Genomic DNA, 22570 nt, shown 5'->3' with positions numbered 1-22570 from the left:
GATGATGTGGATGGACTAGTGTGTTGCTGAAATTAAATTTATCTTTATTTTTGCTTTTAGGCGTTTAATAATTACTTTTTGCTCTAGAAAATGCTTTGGAGATGAAATGCTTTGGGTAACCCAGTTTAAGGGAAACTGAAGTTATGTGTTCAAATTCTTTATCAGTGCAACAAGGGTCACAAATTCTAAGGGTCTGCACAACTAGACATGTTCACATTAGATTTTACACTGAAACTATGATAGGATAAATAATGAATGTACATTTCTGTATTTGTTGGCTTACCATATACTTCAAATGAGAACGAATGGGAATCTTGATTAGTGTACTACTTGGTGACAGGAGTTACACTTTTCCAAGAAAATGACATCCACAATTACACTTGGACATCTCCCAATGGCAGTCATAGGCACCAAATTGGTCACACAACAATTAATCAAGAGAGAAAAAGAGCGCTAGGGAATGTCAGGAGCTACAGATGAGCAGATGTGATGTAGTTAGTGATCATTAACTCATTGCCCCAATAGAGCAGAAACTAAAAGCACCTAACAACAAAGATAAGAGTATCTTGATTTGATACAGTAAAGCTTCTTGAAGATGAACTTCAAAATGGTTTTGCACCTGAATGTCCAGACAGATTTTCAGTTCTAAGGAGCCATAGCTGAGGAGAAGCAGTTAATCTATGAGGATTGGTTTAACATGAAGAATGTTTTCAATCTTCTGGAAAGAGGATATTGGATGAGACCTAGGATACAATAAGGGGTAGATAAAGGCAAAAGGTACAAGCTGGCAAATTTCAAGGATGAGATGAAGAATGCTAAGAATATGCTAAATACTCAACTCCAGATAATAGAGTTAAACGAGGATCAAGAAGAGATAAGAGAGAATACTTGGACAGAACTATTAATGAAATAGCCATGGGCAAAAAGAAAACGTGAAAAATACGTTACAAAAGGAGGAAAGGGTAAATATTAACATCAGAAGAAGAAGAAAGACACTGCTATAAAATAAAGTAAAACTAAAGACGATTAAAATTGTAAAAAAAAAAAAAAACAAGGGAATAAAGATCTGCGACTCACGCGGATAGTGTAGTGTGCTGATAACTGTTTGTGGAGTGAGCGCTTAGGAACCAGGAACCGGAACCTGAGATCACGCATAAAAGATGTGAGGGGATAATTTGACTGATATGCCAGGTGTGGGTGAAGACCGGAATGGGCTTATAAATAAATCCACAGTTTTTCAGTCGGATTATATAATAAAGAATCTTAGGCGGCAGTAAATACAGGTTATGATGAAATCACTGCAGAGATGACTTTAGTTGAAAATGGAATGACACTGATTTGGAATAAGGAAAGAAGACCTAATGACTGGTTGCTGAAAGCCAAGATCCTTCAAATTATATTCTCAGAGTATATTAGAAGGACCTCGCTGAAAGCCATACTAAAAATACGTTAACCTGACTAAAAGTGGTAATTATAGAGGATATGCACAGATGTTAGTTGTAATGCAGGTATATAATATAATAATTCTCTATAGTCTGGAGGAAGGAATTGATAAAAAGCTCAAAGATGAACGTGCTGGTTTTAAAAAAAAGACAGTTACACAGATCAAATATTTGTGTTCATACATTGTGCAGTAGCGTATGAAATTCAAAACTCTCCATCTGATGGCTTTTGTTGATTGCGAATTTTGTCAGCGTCCATAGACCAATGTTGTGGTAATGTAATTAAAATTAACCATGAACGAAAAAAGTTGCAAAATCACTGTAATGGGGTCATATCTGGGTCTGGGATTTATTCACCAAGGGTATGGGGAATCAATATATTGAATCCTGAGTTCTCTAACTTGCAATATTATTTACATAATGATAAAGATAAAATGAATTACGATGATTCTAAGATATTGGGAAGAGCCCCAAACAACCATTTCCTTACAATTCTTGAATCTTATTTATTAAACTCATTGTTCTCCAGTTAAACTCCCAGTCAGAACTCTGCCATACCGCTATACCTGTCGTGAGTTCTCCTGCGACTGCAGAGTGCCCTCCCTAGGCACTCGACTTTCTATTGCATAACACATAGGTGTGCCTTCTCTTCCGTATGACACCGTAGATTTATTCATTTTTATAACTATTTGCATTTTGTCTATGGAGTTTTAATTTTTATTAATTTGTTCATCTTTTTAACCATGAAAATAGGACAACTGTGATCCAAGAATGTCTGTGGATTGTAATAAAGTACATGCGATTTCGACATGCCTGTCCTTCTCCCACTTTTGACGACTGATCAGAGCTTTTAGCAACTACTTGCTTCCTGTGATTTTATATATATATATATATATATATATATATATATATATATATATATATATATATATATATATATATATATATATATATATATATATATATATATATATATATATATATATATATATATATATATATATATATATATATATATATATATATATATATATATATATATATATATATATATATATATATATATTATATATATATATGTGTATATAGTGTATATATATATATATATATATATATATATATATATATATATATTTATATATATATATATATATATATATATATATATATATATATATATATATATATATATATATATATATATATATATATATATATATATATATATATATATATATATATATATATATATATATATATATACAATCATACCTGAACTTACATGAGTTAGGTTCCAGAACCCCTCATGCAGGGCTAACTTTCGCGTAAGTTTGGCACGGTCTCTAAAAATGCTAATAAATGCTTATTTCTAAAGTTTAAACACTAAATATGACCTTTAACCATGCTCCCAAATTATTAAGTTAACTTTTAAATGAAATTAAAGTTACTGTAATTTCATTTAAAAGTTAGCTTAATACATTACCCCTAAAAAAAGAAATGGTCGACATAAAAATAGAGTGTTGGAAGAGAATTTCTGTCTCTCTCCCCTTCCAACCGATTTATTTTTAGAAGTCGTCTCAACCTCTTTTTAATAACTTCTTTATTCTGCATCTCTTTCTCTTTGTTCTGAAATGCTTTTTCATGAACAAACAATGTTTTTTATTTTGGCTAATACAACTCTTAGTTATTATGTCTCTATGTTTTAGAACGTATTTGCTACACGAGTGCATTTACACTTCATAGACGGTACAGGTAAAATTAGATCAATTTAAACTATCTACAGTACAGGTAAAGGCATACAGAGAATTAATAAGTTGTAAAAATGTGTGAGCGCTAACTATGTATGAGAGAGAGAGAGAGAGAGAGAGATAAGGGTTGCCCTTACTTAAGAGAGTGAAATTATTTATCACTTATTATGGAGACTGGGAGAATAGAGACATGAGAGAGATTGTCCTTTCTTGAAATATCAATTTAAATTATTTATGAATTGTTAAGGAGACAGAGAGAATAACATGAGAGAGAGAGAGAGAGAGAGAGAGAGAGAGAGAGAGAGAGAGAGAGAGAGAGAGAGAGAGAGAAGTTATTCCTACATTAGCTATCAAAAGATGGAAATTCAGTATTAAACTAACTTTTAAATGAAATTAAAGTTACTGTAACTTCATTTAAAAGTTAGTTTAATACATTAGGCTACCCTTAAAAAAAGAAATAAATGATTAACATAAGAATATAGGGGTGTGTGAAGATTAGTATGCTATTTCTCTCTCCCCCCGTTCCACCAATTTATTTTTAGAAGTCTTCTCAACCTCATTTTTAAAAACTTCTATATTCTGTCTCTTTCTTTTTGTTCTGAAATGCTCTTTGTCTCTATGTTTTAGAATGGAACATTTACAGTTTGTAAACGGTACAGGTAAAATTAGATCAATTTAAAATTATCTACTGTACAGTTAAAGACATACAGAGAAACAGTAATATGTAGGTTGGCTAACTACGAACAAGAGAGAGAGAGAGAGAGAGAGAGAGAGAATTACAAGAAACATTTGACTACTGATCAGCAACACTCCCCCTTCTTGTCATGTTAAATGACATGTCTGACAGCTTTTGCCTTCACCCTCTTACAAAAGATGAGGGGAAGAATTTGTTTGTTTAAAATTATACAGATTTTATAATTACAGTTTTATTATTATTATTATTATTATTATTATTATTATTATTATTATTATTATTATTATTATTATTATTAATATTTGAAAATTAGTACTTATTAGTAGGTAAAAAGTTTATTTATCATACAAAACAAATAAACATACCTGTATACATGTACCACAAAAATTCTCTCATCTCACTAAAGAGAGAGAGAGAGAGAGAGAGAGAGAGAAATTATTACTTTTAATATTCAATGTTATTTAATTTACACATAAATGCTTGAAAACTTATAAATTACATGAAAAATTAAACATAAACACTTTTGCAGGGTTTCTCAGTGTTTGCAAATGTTTGCATGTCCGTGAAAAACTTATGTATGACCATTAGTTAAGTTCCAATGAAAAATTTGTGTGCCTGTGAATTCACGCAACTTGAATCTCACAAGTTCAGGGTATTACTCTATATATATATATATATATATATATATATATATATATATATATATATATATATATATATATATATATATATATATATATATATATATATATATATATATATATATATGTAGAATCTACTGGTCACTTTTACCAGACACATATGTAATTCTAATAGCCACAATGCCCTCTTAACTTCTCGAATTCTTCGCGCTTTTTGGATATGCTTGTAACTACGAAGCCGAAAATATCAGACGGAAGAAATTGAAGAGCCTGTGAATAGCGGTCGCGAGAATCAAACCCGCGTTACCATATTCACAAGGAGGTCACGTTGCCGACCTGGCTACGAGAAGGATAAAAGTCTATCGCCTCTCGTTACAACATATAGCCTGTCGTTTTCAGATATATTTTGCATTGAGCTGGATTAGACCCATCCTCACCATCGTAGCCAAGTAGGCAATCATTTTTATGCTTTTGGGCTGAAAATATAAAAATCTACTTGTCCTTTTACCAGACACATATGTAATTCTGGGTCTATTCAATGCCCTCTTAACAAAATATCTCTGAATTCGACTTTTTTGAATATATGTATGTAACGAGAGGCGAAAACTTTTATCCTTCTCGTAGCCAGGTCGGCAACGTGTGAATATGGTAACGCGGGTTTGATTCTCGCGACCGCTATTCACAGGCTCTTCAATTTCTTCCGTCTGGATATTTTCGGCTTCGTAGTTACAAGCATATCCAAAAAGCGCGAAGAATTCGAGAAGATTAAGAGGGCATTGTGGCTATTAGAATTACATATATATATATATATATATATATATATATATATATATATATATATATATATATATATATATATATATATATATATATATATATATATATATATATATATATATATATATATATATATATATATATATATATATATATATATATATATATATATATATATATATATATATATAATAATAATAATAATAATAACAGGACAGTGAGAAGGCTGGCAATCATTTCTTCTTTTTATTTACACCAATGTTTCAGGAATCCTTTCCCATCTTCAGGGCTATAAACAGAATTAATTTTTACAAAATTAAAAAGTATGCTAAAATAAGCTAATAATTACAAGAAATCTAGTTTTTGCAATATAGCATTCATTAAGCTAAAATTAAAAAAAAGACTACAAGGTGACTTTAAGCTTAAAGTAAATTAGCTTAAAGTCACTTTGTAGTCTTTTTTTACTTTTAGCTTAATGAATGTTATATTACAAAACTAGATTTCTTATAATTATTAGCTTATTTTAGCATACTTTTTTATTTTGCAAAAATTACTTCTGTTAATGCCCTGAAGATGGGAAAGGATTCCCGAAAGATTGGTGTAAATAAATAGAAGAAATGATTACTGGTCTTCTCACTGTCCTGTTTATTATTAAACTTAAGCTCAGTTAGAGGAATTTATTTCTGGTGATAGAAATTCATTTCTCGCTATAATGTGGTTCGGATTCCACAATAAGCTGGAGGTCCCGTTGCTAAGTAACCAATTGGTTCTTAGCCACGTAAAATAAGTCTAATCCTTCGGGCCAGCCCTAGGAGAGCTGTTAATCAGCTCAGTGGTCTGGTAAAACTAAGGTATACTTAACTCTAACCACAGGGAAAATTAAACGCTGGGTGTAAATCTTGACCGGCTTCATCTTTAAAGTTAAGACAATATCGGAGGACTGATACGCAGTGGTAAAAATTTACAATGTGAATATAAGTTCAAACGAACATTCAGACCGTTGGAAACCAAATACTCACACTGGACAGGTGGGAAGCGGGACAATAGGGATCATACACGCGATAGTGGCTGATGTCAGGTATTTTATTTACCAGTCCGGTTATTTTTGCGTATGGTGTCACACCTGTTCCCTTGTCCATTGCAAACTACCAGCTACTTAGCTTAAAATCTATACATTTTACATATATCTTTTGAAATAAAAGGACTGACGTTCATTTTTACAAAAGCCTTCTTCTATAAAACTTGGTTCTGAAACACTTCCCTCTAATACATTATTGGAGTAAACTATCTTTTTCTGTGCATGCCAAATCTGTACGATTGTTTCCTGTGGCATGTGTGGAAATTCCACCGTTCACCTGCGCATATCTTATGCCTGTTTTATGATGTTCTATTTTCTCTACCAATGTTTATCCAGTTAGACCAATATAAAAGCTACCACAGGACTTACATGGAATTTGATATACTCATCCTTGAGTATTGTCGGGAAAGTTCTTTATAAGAGCTTGTTTTATGCAATATTGTTCTTATATGCTACGTTAATTCCAAAATTTTTAAGTAGATGGGGAATATCTTTGAAATTTTTATATGGCAGTACAAGCAAGTTTTTCGTTTTGTAAGTTCATTGTTCTACTATAAAAATATTTTCCGCCAATTTTTATGCATTGCCTACAAAGAATCAAGATATTTCAATTTCTTGCCTGTGTTCCTAATCATATCTATTTCATCCTCGGTGTATTCAGGGCTGCAAATACGCAATGCTCTTAAACACATGGATATGAAAACTGATTTCTTTAGTCTTTGCCCAGGAGAAACTTGTACATCGGCAGCATTATTGGCAGGTTTTCTGTACACACTGTATTAAAACCCATCACTAGTTCCATGAGTTAGGCAGTCCAAAAGGCTAGGTAACCACCCTATTCCGTTTCAATAATGAATTTAATTGACTGTACTGATTCATTCAACTTGTACACCCCTTACTAGTTCTGTCTACTGGGCAATACAAAAAGGGTAGGCTACCGTCATTTTCCATTCCCATAGGAGGTTTTAATGAGGAGACCAGTTCACTGAATTTACCAAAGAAAATATTTACATTTCCGTTTCCTGACCAAATACATACTGTACTACGTCGTAGATAAAGAACGTGACCTCAGTCGCTAACGAGTGTACAGTTCCGCCGACTTCCTCTTCCCACTTCTCGGGTGTGACTATTTGATTTCCAACGTCTGTCTGTTCGTTAGTACTGTTCCCCTAGCACGTGTTGCAAATTTCTACCACTATGTATCAACCCTCGGAAATGTCATAGATTTAAAGACGAAACAGATCGGACCTACACTCAGTTTTTCATCGATTGTCCATATTATATTATTTATATATATGCAAAGCCCTTAATGGTCAGTTTTTACCTGATACGTATGTAATTATAATAACCACAGTGTCCCCCTAACTTCTCAAATTCTTCACACTTTTTGAATACGATTGTCACTACAAAGCCTTAGGTACGGATGCAAGAATGTGAAACATGCTCATGTCCGTAACAGGATTCGAATCCGCATCGCAAGAATCAGAACAGTGTCGTATTGCCGATGTGACCACTTGGTCAGGCTGGCAACGTGACCTCGTTCTGATACTCTGGATGATGGTCTGAATCCTGCTCTGGACATCGGAAGTCTTCATATTCTTGCATTTGGGTCTCAGGCTTTAGTGACAGCATATCCAAAAAGTGTGAAGATTTCGAGAAGTGGTTATTACTATCTTCGTTTTAACATGCTTTTTTTCCATTTTTCATATGGGGTAAGCACGATGCCTTCTTTTGAAGGACTTTGATTTGGTGTTGGGGTAGGCCGTAGCCTCGATCGGCTGCCCTGCCTGACATCGCTTAGACCCCGGTAGCACATGTGTATATGTATCGTGCCAAATCCCTAGCTCCCTTTCTCCCAGCAGCGAGGAGACGTGAGCAGTTTTAGGCCGACAGTTCGGGACGTGTAGGGCGTCTGTTATGTTTTTAGAAGATGTTGGAGTGGCTTTGTTTGTGTGTGTATTAGTCTGTAACACCCATTTGCTTTCAGCAAACCTATCCGTTGATTACATACATAATCCCAGGGTGTCTACACGGATAGCAAAGTGTCCGCCCTCTGACCGGCCGGCTGCGGATTTGAACCCGCGACACAGACTTCTTATGAAGTCCGAGTCCGCTGCTCTACTGACCGAGCCATCGAGGCTCCAGAGGTGGATTTATTTATAGGCTATATAGATATATATATATTATATACTATATATATATATATATATATATATATATATATATATATATATATATATATATATATATATATATATATATATATATATATATATATATATATTATATGTATATATATATATATATATATATATATATATATATATATATATATATTTATCTATATGTGTGTGTGTGTAAATGATATGAAGAGTGTTTTGACCTTTGAACAACCTTAAACCTAGATCATTCAGGAATTTTGTGCTCCTTGCTGCAGAGAACCTGGTTCAAGGGAAAGCTAAATGACAAAAGTGGAGGCCCATTTTTACCCATGTTAGTCGTTCAATAGGCCACCTTAAGAAAAATGGTGACAGTCGAACGACTCTGACTCTGTGGAGTGTGATCTCTGTAAATGCATAATATATAATTAGGAAGAAAGTTCCCAGGACATAAGACTCTGTAGACAGTCACCGAGGACTGCTGACGAGAAGAGGTAGAGGAGGCGTGAGAAGAGGCATGTAAAATGGCAAAAGTTTCATGCACACCACGAGCAAGATTTCTCAACGAAGGCTAATTGTGGTTCAGTAAGCAACAAAGAAATTTCTTTTAGTTTCTCAGTTTAACCACATTAATTGTGTTATCTGTACCACTATGACAGTTCCTTTGTAATGCCAGTTCTTTCACACGACCACCTGTGATTCAGTTCTAATTTAACAGGAAACTTTTAGTAAGGTTTTTCCCGAGGCAGCTGGGTGATCACTTCATCCTCATGGAAATTTATGGTACATTACTTATTCGTCACGGTTACAGGTGATTTCAAATTGAAATGTATGACGGAGGATGAACTTTCACCATAACAGAAGTTGCTAGTTTACAGAAGTATGATATAGTTAGGTTCAGAGACAACCAAGTTTTCCGGCAAGACAAACAAACAGATACTGCTTTCTGTTCATTAACTGACATCTTGCTGTCCTCAGTAAAAGCCTTTCAGACAGAGTAGATTCGGTGACAATTTTTCCCATATGTTTATAGATATTAAAAACCTCCTACATTAAATTATTAAATAAAGGAAATTACATTGTACATTTGTAACGATAAAGCAGTATTTGCCATCAAATGAAAGTTTCACTCATGACAGACAAGAAAACTTATAAGGGGAAAAGTGACAAAATCTTCCCGCCAAGCAAAGGAGTGATATTATGTTCTATAGAAAGTAGCCATCTGTCGTCGTCTGACCACCTGTCCCGCTTCGATGATTCCTGACTGGTACCTCTCAACAGTTCCACTCGATGTGATACCTCTCACGTGAATTCAACTCTTTTTTCAGAAAGATCATTCCCTGTCAGTTGACGCAGGTCTCGCGTAAGTGGTAATATTAGCATTAGCAGTACTAGCCAGAGGACCCTGGTTCGTATCCCGACCAAGGGTGAGTTATTGGGGACATACTGTTCAAAGCATTGGCACTCTGTCTAAGCAGTGTATTATGTATCTAGTAGCCAGTGGAATGCAGTAGGTTACGCTCGGGTGTTGGGAGAGAACAACAGCCGTGGGAAGTTACAGATCCATGAAAGTAAATACAACTATATGGTAGCTGAAAATAACACAGGAGTGAGACCTCGATGAGGAATCCCCATGCACATCTAGATGGAATCAATCATCTTTCAAACATGGTATGTGTATGTGTGTGTGGGTGTGTGTGTTTGTTTGTGTGTTTGTGTGTAGCGTTGCAGCCTGTGATCATATCAACTACAATTTAAATTAGAATTACAAATTTTCTTTTTACTTTTTTTTTTCAGGATGCCTTCCAGCAATGGGAATGCTTGTGGACTGGGAAGAGACGTGTGGAAGGTGCATTTTCGCCCAGGTGGTCTCCAAAAACTTTGCCATAGTTTTCTTCGTTACTGCTGTGCGTTAAGATTGTCATCATTCTCTCTATCTGTTGCAGCTGTCAAAGTCATCTTTCATCATCTCTGGATAATATTTCGTGTTATATATCACAAAAGAGACAAGTCTCTGCCATGCAAAATGACTTCGGAGCCTTTTTTTTCTGATACCTGTCCTGAAATTTTTATTTTCTCTTTTTTTTCAGGTTGCTTTTCCATATGCTGTAGCTGTGTCTCTCTACAGTATTCTGCTATATTTAGCAATCAAGATGCAGAAAGCTCGTTATGGAGGCAGCTACAAAATCAATGAAGCAAGTAAGTCCTCATATTTTAGACTGTCTTTAATGTCTAAAAAGTCAACAAAATCCAGAACATCTTCCGCTTCAAGTGTCAAATCTACTTCTTCCAAGTCAACAGTCCTGACACCAGTCACTAATGCATCTGCCATTTCTGCTACAAAGGCACAAAGAAGAAGAATGAGGAGACAAGCCATGCAGGAGTACAAAGCCTCACTACCTGGCCTCAGCGAAATGGACAACAGAGCCTCAACAAAACTTGTTAGTGTCAGATCGGTAACAGTAAATGAAAGTATGCTAACACAAGCACGGAACGAGCTAGTTGAAACTGATGGGGAAATGATTTCTCATTTACAACGAAATCGTCATTCGAATGAAGTTGGGCAATTACCTTCTCTGGAGGACTTTCAGAGAAATGAAGACAATGCTGGCCATGCTGAAAGAAATCTGCCCACAGAAAATTTGCAGTGTAGTATAGAAAACGTTGAAGAAGAAGAAGGGTGCCCCAAAGATCATTTAAAATCTAACGAGAACATGGAACATGCTGAGAAAACTGTCACTCAATACAAAGAAGACAATTCCATTTCCTTAGAAAATGACGCTGTTCCAGACATCAGCCAGGAAAACAGGCATAGCAAGATAGATGACTTTCCCTTTGCGAACAAAGACACCCTTTGTTCTAATTCAGCTAATGATACAGATGACGCTAGACTTCATTCTCAATCTCTGTCTGACAGCAGATCACCAGAGGAGAGAAACTCAAAAAGCACATTTCAGAATGCTTCAAAACAATTGTCAGATTCCAGCAAATCGAGCAAAAGTTTGCCATCCTTGCCTTCCAGTGATCTGGAAGACGAGGAGGACAGTCAAGGCACAGAGACTGCTCGATGGTCTCTCTTTGCGTACTTCAACCGCGTGGTATCTGACACCAAAGACAAAGTGCTATTTTTCAAGAAGTGCCAAGCTGTGAAGACTGTGTTCCTCATTATTGGGTCTTTCACAGTTACATATGTGCCTTTCGTCGTGGGAACCCTTATTTACAGCCTTGAAAATGAGAAGAGTAAAGCACTGTTGCACGCTCTTCAAACTATTCTCTTCATTGCCATTGTTGCTAATTCCATTGCAAATCCTCTTCTCTATGCTTATGGATATAGTGAGTTCAGAATCAGATCAGAGAAGTTCAAAGGCGTTTTTGCAAGAAAAGAAAAACCAAAACTGTAAGATTTCAATTTACACGATAGCACACGGGAGTTTTTTTAAGCGTCATTTCAATTGCATCGTTACAGTACTTACGAACAATGTACCTGGAAATGTGCAAATGCGTCTGCTTCCTGTGATAGACAAACAGGCAGTTGTTTCAGGTTAAAGTTTGTTTCCTCTGAAAATTTCGTAACACTAATGGATAAGCATATTACATTGTTCCTTTTGTATGGGATGAAGAACTCTGAGCGATAAATTAACGTTAAGGTTCGTCAAAAGGAAGCATGAGTCATGAAATTGATAATGTGTATAATGTATTTATGTGATCCATTAAATGGCATATTTTGGCAATTTTACTCCAGATTTAGGACTTAACACTTTCAGGCTTTGGTCATCTCTCTCTCTCTCTCTCTCTCTCTCTCTCTCTCTCTCTCTCTCTCTCTCTCTCTCTCTCTCTCATATATATATATATATATATATATATATATATATATATATATATATATATATATATATATATATATATAGCTGTCGTTAACATCCAGTAAGATTCTGGTTGAGTACAAATGATTAATGTCTGTCTTTCAGATATTTTTCACAAAAAATCAGCACGAGAGCTTTCTCAAAGCTAAACCAAATTCGCACCAAACAGCCTTTTACTTTCTACCTCAGTGTAATGTCCATTTCATTTCATCAAGTTTCATTTATCAACATAATTATTTAGATTCGTTGATGATTTAAGATACGTAATTTCAATCGGGTATGGCAGATGTAATGAGCAACCATCTGAATTTATCATGTGCGGGATTTCCCTATAACATTCACTATTTTTCTGGCTGCTATCCTACTCGATCTTGTCACGGGCTGTTGCGATGTTGCACGTAATCCCTCCGGAGGAGGAGTCTCATGGAATACAGATACGGACTCACTCCCGGCTGTTGTGAAGTACCTGTAAAGGGGCAGGAGAGGCAGAGGCAGCACCAGGCGAAGGAAAGACAGAGCCTGTCCTAACACTAAAATCTTTAACGGACGTCCTAATTATGTAGGCTAATAATTAACCATAGGGTCCTCGTTAACAAACGATTTTTTCCTTTAAAAGATTCCCCCGCGTTTATACCGGCGCCTTCTACTAATTGTCTTATGTTTACATTGTTACTTTTGAAAATGATACTTGCACCATTCCAGTCAGATCTGTGATTATTGTTGATTGCATGAGTTACTATTGCGCTGTTTTGTGAATGTAGGGAAAATGCTCGCTTATGTTCCCCCAAGCTTGTAGTTAGTCCCCGTCTACTTTCCCCAAAATATTTCCCCTTGCAGTCTTTACAAGGTGATTCATAAACTCCTGGAACTATGGGATGTTTATCGTTATTGTTATTTCTTATGTAAACATAAGACGATTAGTAGAAGGCGCCGGTACAAACGCGGAGGAATCTTTTAAAGGAAACAAGTCGTTTGTTAACGAGGACCCTATGGCTAATTATTAGCCTACATATTTAGGACGTCCGTAAAAGATTTTAGTGTTGGGACAGGCTCTGTCTTTCCTTCGCCTGATGCTGCCTCTGCCTCTCCTGCCCCTTTACAGGTACTTTGCAACACCTGGGAGTCCGTACCTGTATTCCATGAGACTCCTCCTCCGGAGGGATTACGTGCAACATCGCAACAGCCTGTGTGAAGATCGAGTAGGAAGGAGAGCAGCCAGAAATATAAACAGAGGAGATGAAATGACCTAGTTAGGCGGTTGACCATTTCCTTCATTGACGTGACCGTTGGAGGAGCTAACCACTATCGCCACCCATTCTTTACGTCATCTTTTCAGAGGTTTACCTCGTCACATTTTATGTTATGATTACTCAGTTGGACTGAAGATGAACCCAGGGTAGGGTTCGAAAGCTTTTTATACATTTTTATAAAGTCTTACATTCTATTGATATGTTATTGTGGACCTTATACAAAATTACTCCTGTTCTCGGCATTGAGAGTTCTACACATTTACTATTATTAACATTTGTATATCTGGTGTGGACTTCGATAGTGGCAATTTTCTTTCTCAGAGATGTGTGCATGTATCCGTGTTTTGATCATTTCAGTTGTACTATATAATAAAACAATGTCAATTTTTTTAGTCTTTTAATTTGGTTTCCATGGCGTTGTACTTACTGTTGGCAGTATTTGAATCGCAAAAGATCTCGTGAGGAGTATGGGTGATTACAAAACGGAAGTCTTGTGGTCATTTCAAACCTGCACTTGCAGCCATAATTTCCTACATCCGAGAAAGCAGAATGCATAAGGTAGATCTTCTGATATATCATCCCATTGATTTCATATTCATGGATCCACCTTGTGATTTCTGTCAGTGAATCTCATGAATCCAGTTCCCAAACGACCGCACCCACATACCAGATGGACTCTTTTTATCAGCTGAACAGTTTCTCTTTTATAGGGAACTCGAGTAACATCGGAAAGGTCTACCATTCCTTCCATGCTTTTAACAAGTGCTCAAAAATCCTTTTGGCAAAATATAGTTGTCCCAGTAAACTAACAACATAATTATGATTCCATCAGCGGAGCATCCAGATGTAGGGTTCATTCTGAAACTGCATCCCCAGCTATGATACACTCATGGACCATATAGGCAGTCATGTATGACCCCGTCCTCTAGACTTATTGTATCTTTATAAGCGAAAACCTAATGATCTCATCGGAATCCCGTCCCTGCAAAACTCTCTACATACTTCGTTTGATGTCGGTACCATTTTTAAGTCGAGGATCCTAAAGTTTTGAAGATTTATTGTCATTGATGAAAATGGTAGCCTACCGACATTAGTTTCTACTGATTTAATGCACCCAGCTGAGTCAAAGGCAAACCTCATTTCGAAAGAGCAACGGTCAGGTCGGTAAAGTGACCCAGTTCTGATACTCCGGATGCTAGTTCTAATCCCGCTACAGACGTCTGAATTTCTTCATATTCTTCTATTTGGACCTTAGCCTTTGTAGTGACAGGCGTATCCAAAAAAGTGTGAAGAATCTGAGAAGCTAAGACGTCATTGTGGTTCATAAAGTACATTCGCATCTGGTAAAGAGTACCAGTAGATTCTCTCTCTCTCTCTCTCTCTCTCTCTTTCTCTCTCTCTCTCTCTCTCTCTCTCTCTCTCTCTCTCTCTCTCTCTATATATATATATATATATATATATATATATATATATATATATATATATATATATATATATATATATGCATGAAAGCTAAAGTTCGTGAATAAAATGTCTTAGAAAGTAGAAAAGTTTAATTATTTTGCTCAAAAAGAGCAAAGTACTATGAAATTTATTTCCGAAAGTTCAGCCGTAAGACTGTAAGTCTTGGAGCTAATTAGCAGCATTGTAGTGCCTCTGCTGTTTAAAATTGTGTAAGAAAAACTGGAGCTAAGAAATTTAGAGGATCCTTCCTCAAAGTAGCTTCTTACATGCTTTTATTTAACTTGACTTCTGCGTCTGTCTGTCTGTTTGGGTCAAATCTTGTAACTCGATTTTCGACGTGTTCCTTTCGTCCGATGGACTTGAAATTTTGCATGGTTGCTCAGTCCTGGTGACAATACAACCTTACATGATCAGTAGGTCAGCAGTGACCTTACAGTGACCTCTCCCAGTATCTCAGGCCTTGTATGAAACTCTTCGGATTTTTCACAACTTCTTTGACTCGGTAGACCCCTCCTCCTTCTCTCTTCCGTCGCCCTCCTCTCTCCCCCTCCCCTCCCCCACTCCTCCCCTCCCTCTCCCCAGCACATGATCAAGTGTTAATTTAGCTGTGTCCTCCCTCACTTCCCCCTTGCTTTCCCTCTTCCCACCCCTCCCGTTCCCTCTTCCATAGCCCCTCCCCTCCCCCTTCTGAGGCACACTATCAAGTGTTGATTTAGCTGTGTCCTCCCTCACTTCCCCTTCCCTTCCCTCTTACCTTCCCCTCGCCTTCCTCCTCCATCTCCTTCCCCTCTCCCTTCCCCTCCCCCCCCTTCCCCTCCCCTCCCCTCCCCTCCCACTTGCCCTCCCCTTCCGAGCAGACGATCAAGTCTTAATTTAGCTGTGTCCTCCTCCTCCCTTTCCCTCTTCCCTCCCTCTTCCCTTTTCCATCCCCCTCCACTTCCACCTCCCCTTTCCCTCCTCTATCCCCTGTCCCTCACCCTTTCCTCCTTTCCCTCCCCTCTTACTTCCCTTTCCCCCTTCCGGAGCACACGATCAAGTGTTAATTTAGCTGTGTCCCCGTCCTCCTCTTCCCTCTTCCATCCCTTCCCCTTCCCCCTTTCATCCCTCTCCACTTCCACCTCCCTGCCCTTCCCTTCCCTTCTCTTCCCCTCCTATTTCACCTCCTTCCCCTTCCAGAGCACACAATCAAGGGTTAATTTGGCTGGGTCCTCCTCCCCCTCCCCTCCCCCCTCCCTCTTCCATCCCCTTCCACTTCCCCTCCCCTACCCATTTCCCCTCCCTCTCCCCCCTCCCCATTCCCCCTCCCCTGCCACCTTTTAAAACATGTTTTTATCAAAATGCACTAGAAAGTAAAAAATAATTTTTTGGTCCCCAACATGGCAGGAAATTCTACAAGAAATAAAAAATCAAATTTCTTTTCTTGTAGCATTTCCTTCCATGTTGGGCCTACGCTTTTCTTTTTGTAGACATGATTAATTGTAAGTAAATTCTGGTGTCTCAAAATATTATTTTTTACTTTTTAGTGAATTTTAATAAATGCATGTTTAAAACCCTATTATTATTTTCTATTTTATGGTTACGATGCATCATCCCTTACCAGTTAGTTTGATCAACCAAATCATCTAGTTTTTCTTCAAAATGAGTCGAACTGATCAGCGAAGAATCGGAACTTATTTAGATAAAGATTTCATATTCACATTTGTGTAAAGGGAGTAACTCATTAGTGGCAGTCCCAAAAAAGATGAAACTCCTGGGTAAGGAATTTCTGCAACTTCTCTGAAGCGTTCTACACAAACTTCATCGGCTCGAAGCCTCATGTGTTAACGTATATTACAGCTTTCCCTTGTACTATCTCCCAGTGTTTAAGTCTATTTTGTTCAAGGTCCAACCTTATGATATCTAACACTTTTAGTCTACTTATTCTTCGTCATATTTTTGTTTTGCTTTAGAGGCTCAATACTACATTTTTCCTTCATTTATCTTGACTAGCATTCTCCATAATAATTCTTCGTCTCATCTTTGTCAACTTTTTGTTCCTTCCTTTGAATAAAGATTTATTGTCCTTTCAGCCCATCTATATAATTGAGAGACAATCCTTTCCTGTGGCTTTGACTCTCAAAAGGTGCGCCTTCCATTGTTAAAGCCAGTTCAGCAATCCCTTCATATGTTCCAGTTCTTGCCTTTGAAAAGATTCTTCTTAAGTGTAAGCTTCCGTAGTCCTGCTGATTTAGTCTTTTATTATTGTTATTGTTAATATTATTATAACAAGCCAAGCTGCAACTCTCACTGGCACTGCAGGAAGCTATGAAACCAAGGACCCTAATAGGGAAAAAAACTATGAATAGAGGAAAACTGAGATGTAAATAATGAATTATGACATACAAATAACAAAGAAAAATCAATTAACTAAAATGATTAAAAAATTAACTATGTAGAAAGATTCGTGTCAGCCTGCTCAAAAAAATGGCAGATGCACCAGGTTTGAATTTCTGAAGTTTCAACTACCAGATTTAGGAAGATCTTTCCACAATTTGGTCACAGAAAACTGTGGTATTGAACCTCACAGAGGAAATGCAGGCCTTTTAGAATTAACTACCTATCAAGGACAACGCGGTGGATGGCTATAGTCCGGGAATATCTGATAACTAAGGATGGTTAGAAATTATCAAATATCTCGTACAGGAAGCATAATGGGCTAACTGAAGGATGGCGTCGGATGTTAAAATCGAGATCATGAATAAGAAATCTAAGAGAACTTAAGTTTTTGTCCAACAAATCAAGATCCACGTCAGTTGCAAACAAGGGAAACAACATTCAAAACAAGGAAGAATATAAGAACTGAAACATTTCCTCGGGAGAGATAGGTCCCCAAAAATCTTGAAAACTGTTCTTATCATAACGATTTTTTGGGCAGTTGAAGAAAAGCTGGACTGTATACTTCTCAAAAGGGAATTTGCAAACAAGAATAACATATAGAATGTTAAATAAGGAGCATATAGTTAAAGTAACACAGTTACTGAAAAGATCTCGGTTGGGGAAATCCAGTGTCCAAGACCCGCTAACAACATACTTTGAGCTGTGTTAAAGGTCACCTTCATCTCCATAATTGCCAACATGCTCTGATTTTAGTTACATCTCTGTTAGGAGATTCAGCATCCATACGTATGTATTCAGGAGAAGAAATTGATGTAAAGAGAGTAGTATCATTTGCTTTCTCTCAAGGCCAGACCACATATCGTACGTATAATAAAAAAAGGCTATGGGCTCGGAACATTAGACTGAGGAACACCAGATTGTGTTCCTGTAGGCTATTCTCTATAACGCCCATCAACAACAACTATAATGTATTCGTTCAAAACTCAATATTACCACAAAGAAATGGTTCACCAACTCCTCCTCTTTGTCTGTCCCTTTTCCCGTGTTCTTCATTGTCCTTAAATTAACCCTCACTTCCAGTGACTATCGGACATTTTATATTCATTCTTTCTTCATCCCTTCCTTGTTTCTGTTGCCCCACTATTCAGTTCATTCTTCTTCAATAAAGCTGTTCACATCCTGTCATCAGTATTAGTAACATTCATGAGCCATGTCATATTCCGGTCGCGGTTCCAACTCAACAAACTTTTTCTCTCGTGATCTTCCCCGTCACTCCGTCGCCTGCAATTTTGAGTCTCGGTTACGAAGCGTTCCCTTCTGTCTGAACCACCTTACGAACACAGCAGTAATCTTCTAATCTGAATATTTTAACATAATGCTATCTTTCGTCCTAAAATTACCTGTTTGTTTGTAACAAGTACCAATTCTCATCACATGGCTTTAATTTCCTCTATATTGCATTTGTTTCATTTCTATCTTACACTTGTGTATAGTATACCTCTTATACTCACTGGGGATTTTTCCATTCCTTTCCAACCTCTGTCACATCTGCCATACAGTGAACGCTTGGTCTACAAAACTGGTTCCAGGGCTCTCACACTTTCTCTGTCAACATTTCCTGGTTTTCATTTCAATTTCTTCTCTCATTTTTAATTCACTGTTGTAAGAAAACATATATCTACGTCATTTACGCTTCACGAATCTTTTATTCAATGTAACTTGTGTTCATAAACTTAACGAATCGTGCAATTGCTTCTTTGCAACTGCAAAACGGAGTCTGCCAGTCATCTCTGTTTGTTAATTACCGCTGCCTCACCACCTCTTGCTCAGTCCTGTTCGCCTCACATTCACAGCAGTCACCAGCAACATTTGATCAAGTTTATTCCTTGAAAACCTGCATCATTCAGCTTTGCCTTTCTTCTTTGAATTTTCGTGATATTTCCCTTTGCATCTTTATGCATATCTCTTTTTTTATTTTATTCTTCTGTTCCTCTACTTTGCTCTTTTCAGTCATTCCTGGAAAATTAAAAGAATCTCAAACTTCTCAAAAAAACTTTTCGTCCTTTCCCTCATCATTAAACGCCTTTCAATCTCTTTCTTTCTTACTGACTCTTCATCCTCCCAGTTTCTCTCTCAGGGTCGGTTATACTATACTGGGTAGTTACTCTTCGAAATACCTTCTCGTCTTCCTTATACATCTCATTTCATTAACCGTCAACTTTACAGACAATCGTGACGGGTTCCATTACAGACAGCATTCACTGTAACACAAACGACTGTCTCCCCATAATGAATGTTATGCTTATCTGCAGTCTCGACAAGCGTTGCCTTATTCAAACAAGGAAAGCCTTGTCTGGAGTGAGAACGAAGCCGGAACGAATCAAACTTCCCACCGAGAAGAGGAAATCGGAATTCGATTTCCCTAGAGTCCAATGCAACTGTTTGTTGGGTGCAACATCTGTCTCCTTGAAACAGCAAACTACTGTTTGCTCGGTAAGTACTTGATAATGCCTTTTTTCTTTCAAAGGTAAACTTCATTTATCTCTTCAGTCTCATCTGTTTAGCTTTCTAATACTCTCCTGAAGTTCACTAGATTACAAAAGTCCAAAGAGCAGTCATCTGCCATCACTAGAACTGAGGAAGCGACAGAAATAGGTTTGACGTCATCATACAGAAATCCAGGGCATGGATCAGCAGATTGCTAAGAACAAAATCAGCCCCTCATTTGAGCATTTGAGCAAAGTGGAAGTTCATAGATGAAAGAACGCGCTATTCTGACCTCCACTTTGTAGCAAGTGTTAAGTAGATTTCAAGGGTTACGGAGGAATTGAAATATATCTATAAATAAAAATGCACCAATGAAAGCAAGAATCCTTTGTCATGAATAATAAAAATAAATTATGCATTTGTATTGTAAACTGGTAGTTATTTGGCAGATCCTAAGAACCTTGACGTGTGGAATCCAGCTCCATTCTAAAAACGAGTTTTGTCTTCCCTGAGATTCTTTTGGTTAACAAAATATCCTTGGAAAGAATAAATTCATTCTGCTAAAACTTGAAGAAAATACCTGTTGATTGACAGTTCCAGGTAATTAAATACTGGGGAATACTGGTGAAGATTTGTGCATCGTCTGTGACATTTGCGGTACATTCTAACGCTCGCTTATCTTGCCTACAGACTGTTATTTATTCTAATTATATATTCTCTCTCTCTCTCTCTCTCTCTCTCTCTCTCTCTCTCTCTCTCTCTCTCTCTCTCTCTCAGAAAATTGTTCTGAACCACCGAGGGCAAGACAACAGCAATAAATTTCACAATTTATTCTAAATCCATTTGGTTTTGGTTAAATATTTCCTCATATGCGTCATAACGACTTAGCGCATAACTATAATGTCTTAATGAATAGAAAATTTGCAAACTAAAAGAATGACTACTCCTGTTGCACTAATAACTTGGACTAAAGCGTCCACTGCTAAGGAAAAGACAATACATTGGGCAAAGACGAGAACTGAAACAGTCCTGTCTTGTGCCTGTTGTTAAACCTTATGAAACAACACCAGGAGCGATTTGTTCAATGTTCTCTTGAAAATTCACCTCTCCGAGGGTGACGCTGCGCCCTCTTACAAGGCGAGTCACCTTCCAGGGAAGGAGAAAGCCCCAAATGAACTCGTTTATAAAAGGGTCAGGAAAAATTCACGGTAATTATTCTATATCCTGAAGGTTTACAAGAGATTCCACTCTATAAAGAGAAGTTCTATGAAGTACTCGATTTTACATTTTGCAAGAAACAAAAATAATACATGAAAATATTCCCGGACCCGAGTGTGGCCTACCATTGAAATATCAAGATATAAACCAGATTACGAAAAACATATAGGTGTATTTATGATAATCCTTTCCGATGATATTGCAATTTGTCTCATATGATTTTAATATACTGTATACACCTTGTTCAGGAATAACAAAACCATTCATGATAAGAGTTATTAATCGAATATGCTCAGAACAGGTATCCTTCTTTGTTATTATTATTATTATTATATTATTACAAAGCAAGACGTAACCCTAGTTAGAAAAGTAGAAGGGTTCAAATCAGTCCCTATTAAGCTGGCCATATGCCAGCACCGGCTCTTACTACAGGCCAGCCAGTTAACAGAATGGTGCAAGCCTAATAAGGAAACCAACCTACTGTAGAAAAAGAACTAGAGAAAGGAAGAATAAACTGTGCAAAATAATATGAAATCATAAATTTGATTCTCAAACTTTGTGTTGAAAATCATAAGAACCTGGTTTATAATTCATAGATTTGCACGTTATTTACAATTAGCAACGTACAAAGCCTCGTGCTAAACTGGCTTCAACTCTTCATTCCCTAATTCACGCGCGAAGCTTCAACTGCATTCTTCAGCTCAGTGTAAGCTCTGAATCCTTCGTCCCCAAGATGTGTGACTTCGAAGAGTATAGTGGACTCCATTTGGGATGACTTTGCTCCTCAACAATGCCATTCCATGTCTTCTTTTTTTTTTACCGGAAAAAGGCATTTAAACTCACAAGAAGCTTTTTATTTTGTAACTTCCTTGTGACTGACAGAAATAAATGCAGCGAGTTGTACTGTCGCAGCCAAATACTGGATCATAGTAACATACTGTAATTGCTATCAGTGTCTTTTTTTCAAGATTCATCACCGAAATTGAAAGACCAGTACAAAAGTCTGTCATTTAACTCACTATCTGATGATGAACTATTTTTGGTTTTTATATAAAGCCAAGCTCATCACAAATAAAGGAGTGAGACAGGAGTAAATGAATGGCTTAAGGTTCTCAGGAACAAAAGCAGTCATTGATCATCTCTGCATTACATCACCGACAGTCTACAATTTATTTAAAAGTTTATTAGGGAGAGAATCAGTCTGAGTGCAGCTAAATAAATGACACAACTAAGGTTCAGGTTGTCTCATTACCAATTATCTGTACATTAGATTTGTTGAAGGGCCAGTCCAACGATGCTTGAAAAATCGATTGTGCAAAACCGCAGAGGGAAAAGAAAGCGCAGTCACGAAATCTGGCGGCGAATCTCAAGGT

General features: G+C 36.9%; 1 protein-coding gene across 7 annotated transcripts in view; it reads left to right on the top strand.

The window, feature by feature from the left end:
- LOC136837219 (muscarinic acetylcholine receptor gar-2-like) overlaps positions 1–12860 on the top strand; it is a 133235-nt gene extending 120375 nt beyond the window's left edge. For all 7 annotated transcript variants that reach the window (XM_067101899.1, XM_067101894.1, XM_067101895.1 and 4 more), the window contains 2 exons: positions 10337–10446; positions 10630–12860. In XM_067101899.1, the coding sequence (XP_066958000.1) occupies positions 10337–10446; positions 10630–11940 (1421 nt within the window). In that variant the 3' untranslated portion in view covers positions 11941–12860. The remainder of the gene's footprint in view (positions 1–10336; positions 10447–10629) is intronic.
- The last annotated feature ends 9710 nt before the right edge of the window (positions 12861–22570 follow it).

This window comes from Macrobrachium rosenbergii, chromosome 58, assembly GCF_040412425.1.
Source record: "Macrobrachium rosenbergii isolate ZJJX-2024 chromosome 58, ASM4041242v1, whole genome shotgun sequence".
In the NCBI taxonomy this organism is placed as follows: Eukaryota; Metazoa; Arthropoda; class Malacostraca; order Decapoda; family Palaemonidae; genus Macrobrachium; species Macrobrachium rosenbergii.
The sequence above is the reverse complement of the archived record's forward strand: the minus strand, read 5'-3'. Positions and strand labels throughout refer to the sequence as shown.